This window comes from Montipora capricornis, chromosome 8, assembly GCF_036669925.1.
Source record: "Montipora capricornis isolate CH-2021 chromosome 8, ASM3666992v2, whole genome shotgun sequence".
Lineage (NCBI taxonomy): Eukaryota > Metazoa > Cnidaria > Anthozoa > Scleractinia > Acroporidae > Montipora > Montipora capricornis.
In genome coordinates, this window is record NC_090890.1 from 46,838,165 (window position 1) to 46,843,164 (window position 5,000).

At 36.4% G+C, this 5,000-nt stretch overlaps 1 protein-coding gene across 1 annotated transcript in view; it reads left to right on the forward strand.

The window, feature by feature from the left end:
- LOC138060227 (dual specificity mitogen-activated protein kinase kinase 4-like) overlaps positions 1 to 5,000 on the forward strand; it is a 14,218-nt gene that overhangs the window by 5,572 nt on the left and 3,646 nt on the right. The window contains exons 5-6 of the mRNA XM_068905963.1: positions 3,323 to 3,442; positions 3,999 to 4,118. Of these exons, the coding sequence (XP_068762064.1) occupies positions 3,323 to 3,442; positions 3,999 to 4,118 (240 nt within the window). The remainder of the gene's footprint in view (positions 1 to 3,322; positions 3,443 to 3,998; positions 4,119 to 5,000) is intronic.

Sequence of the window (5,000 nt, forward strand, 5' to 3'; positions counted from 1 at the left end):
GCTCAAAAGTGTTCTGGGAATCTCTTTTAATTACTTCATGGTTCACTGCATAAAACCAAACACTCTGAAATAAACAGATGTGAGTTTTATTTCATTGTAAAGTGACATTGATTGTTTCTTTGTCAGTGAAGTCATGTAAGTCAGTCTTACAATGTAGATATTAAAAGCTTCCAGTGTCATATCTTCAACTTTACTCCGTTGTTTCTCCCTTCAAACAGTTTGCCACACTCTGGAAAGTGATTGTAGGGCACATGTAAACGTTTTGTCTAAGAATTTCTGTCAGTGCGAACTTGCCTACTTTTTCGAGAATGGCGCAATTGCGACCGATTACGGTTTGTGTAACGCTTTCATGAAAGCTACATGTACATCATGTCTTTACATTCATAATAATCTTGAATTTGATTGTTGCTTGAATCGTATTCAGTTATTGCTTGTTGAAAACCAAATCATATCTTTACAATAGTTGTAATAATTATTCTTTCTCCATTTTAACTGATATGTTTTTCAAATTTGTCATCCATTAATTATCGTTAACGTTTATATTATATGCAGCGTACATGACTCATTATTTTTGTTGTTTATTTCACGATGTACTCCAAGAACATGGTATTATCAGTTTTGTCTACACTGTATTTACCTTTGTTTTTAAAATGAAGCATTATTATGTTTTCAAAATAATTATTGGTTAGGAAGTAGGTTTGGTTGTCCATGTTTTCAATATCATTATGAATAATAATGTAGGGTCAGTACCTTACCTTTTTTTCCTGACCACAAGATTACAATCGTTGTTACAAGACATTAGTGTTCCTTTCTTTTGAATGTTGTTTGTTAATTCTTGTAAAATTCTCTTTACACTTCAAATCAAAGCTAACTATCTCAGACAAACATACATGTACAACAAAATTAATAATCCTTTTTAGTAACAAACCCAATTCTCACGTCTTTCCTAGTTTTATGCGTCGAACATCACAGCGGTCACCTTCCCAATAGAGGTTTTGCGTGGCAGCCATGTTGCATGGCAGGAACAATAGTTTCTTTTTCCTGTGGGAATAAAATTAATATTCTTTATGATGCAAAACATTTTCATTGTTCCTGCCATGCAACATGGCTGGCGTGCAAAACCTCTATACAGCTCTCCCCCACCAACATAAAGCGTTGCATACATGTAGATAATCTCCCCACTCTGCTCCCTTTGCTTAAAAAGAAAAAAACAAAAAAGGACAAAGAATCGCCCGCACTCTCTAACGTATCATTACTTCTAGTACAGTACAGTATATGGCACTTTACTCCTAAATTTCATTATTATACTTAAAGGGGTAGTGTCATGCTATTTTAGTCAAACTTCAAAACACTAGTCTAAGAAGACATCTTTGCATCAATGAAGACCAAAAAATAATGCTGTAGTTTTGTTATCAATAACCATTGAAGCACACTGAAGCTATTCTTTGTTGTTTGCGGTCAAGGATGCAGAGGATCGAAATGGTTGAAACTTGAAAAAATCAGGCACGCATTGCGTACGTGTAGTAGTGCATTAGCTCAGAGCTGTATAATTGTCAACTGAGCTGCAGTTTGTCTTCCCAGAGATTCAAGTTACATCTTTGCGTAATATGTAGCTCTAATACTGCACGATATTCTTTTGGTACTGTATATCATTATAGTACCATGGTAGATGTCTTAGACCTGTAAATAGCCCCCTGAGAAGACATGTGGTTACTAGTTAAATTCTAAATCCCTGAAAGATTGAAGAAAATAAAAGGGAATCGAGAAACATTGGCTTCAAGGCTGACATGTTGATAATTTTCAAGTTACCTTACGACTTCTTTTTCACCCCAAGTGTGAGAATGTATTCTGAACGTCGGACAGCTTTCTAAGACGAAAGTTCACTAAAGTTAAGCCCTGTCGGGCGGGATCAGTATTTGGATGGGTGACCTCAAAATATAAGACTTGCCATCAGAAACAAAATTTGCGACATGAAAACAACTTGAATTTTGAAACAAGAATATGAAAAGCTACCATCAGCGAAAAACATGTTGGGAGATTTTTGCTACAGTATGTTCAATTTTTCTATTGTACTTTTGAAAATGACATCGAATTCAGCGGGCGCCGTGATCAAATTGCCTTGCATGTTTATTCGCGAAACAAAGGATAAATTTGTGTCAAAATGATGGCAAGACACAAGGTTTTTGTTTTTTTTTTCTTTCAAGTGTTTTAAAGATTTACAAGAAATGTGTGAATTCAACACAAAGATCACAATAGCTCAACTTTTGAGTTTGTTGACCATTGTTTCTGCAAAGTCAAAAATTCACTCTCCCAGACGAGGTTATCTATCAACAGGTAATTCCATCGTTTTGGAAATAGCAGCTGCTTTATTATTAATCATCGTCAGGGACACCAGTTTTTGTTTTTGTTATTGTTATTTTTTTTCTTTCGAGTGTTTTAAAGATTGACAAGAAATGTGCGAATTCAACACAAAGATCACAATAGCCAATCTCTTGGGTTGACCATTGTTTCTGCAGAGTCAAAAATTCACTTTCCTAGACGAGCTTATCTATCAACAGGTAATTCCATCGTTTTGGAAATAGCAGCTGCTTTATTATTAATCATTGTCACAAATTCATGCTGATTTTAGGAGCTCATTTTGTGGAAACTCAAGCTCGCGTCCAACAGACCTGTTTATTTTCGTGAGTTATGCAAGCGCTATGGGCCTATTTGCCACCACAGACTTACAATCACTCACTCAATCACTCAGTGACATTCTTACAAACCCGGTGACATAGTGTGTAGTGCACTTATAAGTGCACTACCACAAAAACTGGCCAGTTTTTTCAAATTTGGAGACGATGTCTTCAGAAAGTCGCCAAAGATTAAATACGAATATCTTTTTGCACTAAAAATACATTTTCATATCTTCTCAGTGGGTTGTCTGGAATGTTGTACGTTTGAGCTAAAGTACTAATTTAGATTTTTACCCAGTTTTGACCTAAAAAAAACAAATTTAGCATGGCAGTGCCCCTTTAACCTTCTTAGCCTTGCACACCGTCCTGTTGGGTATCACTTAGGTCATTCGGTCATCAAACACTGACCATTGCACTAATGGGTCCGTGTCCAGGATCGCCTGAAAAAAGAAACTTACCTTCTTGGTGCAGAAAATGCCGTGGAGAATTTTCTACACGTGCCCGACGCCTGACTTTGAACAACAATAATAATAGTAATAATGATGATGATGTGTGATGATGATGACTTTAGCCTTGGATTCGGTGCACTTAGTGTTTGAGATTGTGTCTACGCTTTGTAAAATTTTTGCTTGAAATTCATATTTCAGAGAATCCGTTCAACGGTTGATGAGAAGGAACAGAAACAGCTTTTGATGGATTTGGATGTTGTTATGAGGAGCAGCGATTGTGATTATATTGTCAAGTTTTATGGAGCATTATTTACGGAGGTAACCAGATCACTAAGTATTATACTACTACTACTGCTACTGCCACTGCTACTACTGCTACTGCTACTGCTACTGCTACTGCTACTGCTGCTGCTGCTGCTGCTACTGCTACTGCTACTGCTACTGCTACTCCTGCTACTGCTACTGCTGCTGCTGCTGCTGCTGCTAATAATAATAATAATAATAATAATAAGATGCTGATTGGTTTCCTTAGACAACTGGTTGTTGCCCGGAACCAATAACAACCAGATTCTATCTGAGATTAATAATAATAATAATGATAATTATAATAATAATGATAATAATAATAATAATAATAATAATAATAATACATTTAATAAGGACTGATTTTTGAGGAGAGGGGAAAACCAGAATACATGGAGAAAAACCTCTCAGGGAAGAGTACAGAACCTACAAACTCAACCCAGGAAGTCGAAACCCAGGCCATATTGTTGGGGGGCAAGTGCTCTCGCCACTGCACCATTCCTGCTCCCCTGCGAATCACATGATTCAGTGCCAGGCCAAATGATTGACGTAAGTATTGATTGTGTTGCAGGGGGATGCCTGGATTTGTATGGAATTAATGACTACGTCATTTGATCAATGTTACAAGCATATTTATGGAGTCCTGCATCAAACCATACCAGAGGATATTTTGGGAATGACTTCACTAGCAGTAAGCCCACTTTCTTATTTTTCTCATTTTCAGTCTATTGTAGCTACATTATTGTATAATTTGAGGTGGCTTGAAGGTGTTTTCCACAGGTACTGTAACAGTGGCAGATTTCAAATGGAAAAAGATTAAAACACTGTCAGTCTTGTCATGGAATCATTTTGTCATTATTTCTGTCTGAGCAGTTTAGTAGGACAATTTGTCACCAGAACCTACATGTACATGTAGTTTAATGACTAACCTAACCTCAAAGTCTTTAACTTGCATTTAAAAATGTCTAACATACATGTAGAGCGGTTTTCAAATGAGTGTCGTAAAACCAAAACCAAAGTAATTACTTTGGCCAATCAAGAAGGACGGAGACAATCCAGTAAACCAATCAAAATTCGAAGTAATTACACGTAGCCGAGACAAAGCGCGGGAAAATCTGCACGCGCGAGCTACGATTGGATTTGGTTTCACTTCTGATTGGTTGAAAAAATGGCGCGAGAACTTTGAACCAATCTCTGAGTGAAGTAATCATAAACCAAAGTAATTATCTAATTACTTTCGACACTCAATTGAAAACCGCTCTATATATAGTTTCTTATAGTTTCCTTTTCTAGATTTTACTTTTAATATGTTTTAATAGGTCTAATGATGTATATACATGTAAGGGTACTGTAAAAATCCATGTATAAGCCGCACCCCAAATTTCGAAGCATCAATTTTGAAAAAAATAAAGACAACAAAGTCTGAGCAGCATGACTGTTGTCAGGGTATTAAGGACAAATTCGCAACATTTGACTTCCAAATCGGCACCCTTAATCCTCACGGTATTAACAAACGCTTTTCATTTAACTAATATATTCCTATTTTTCACGTTCCATGTTACCACCAATAGCG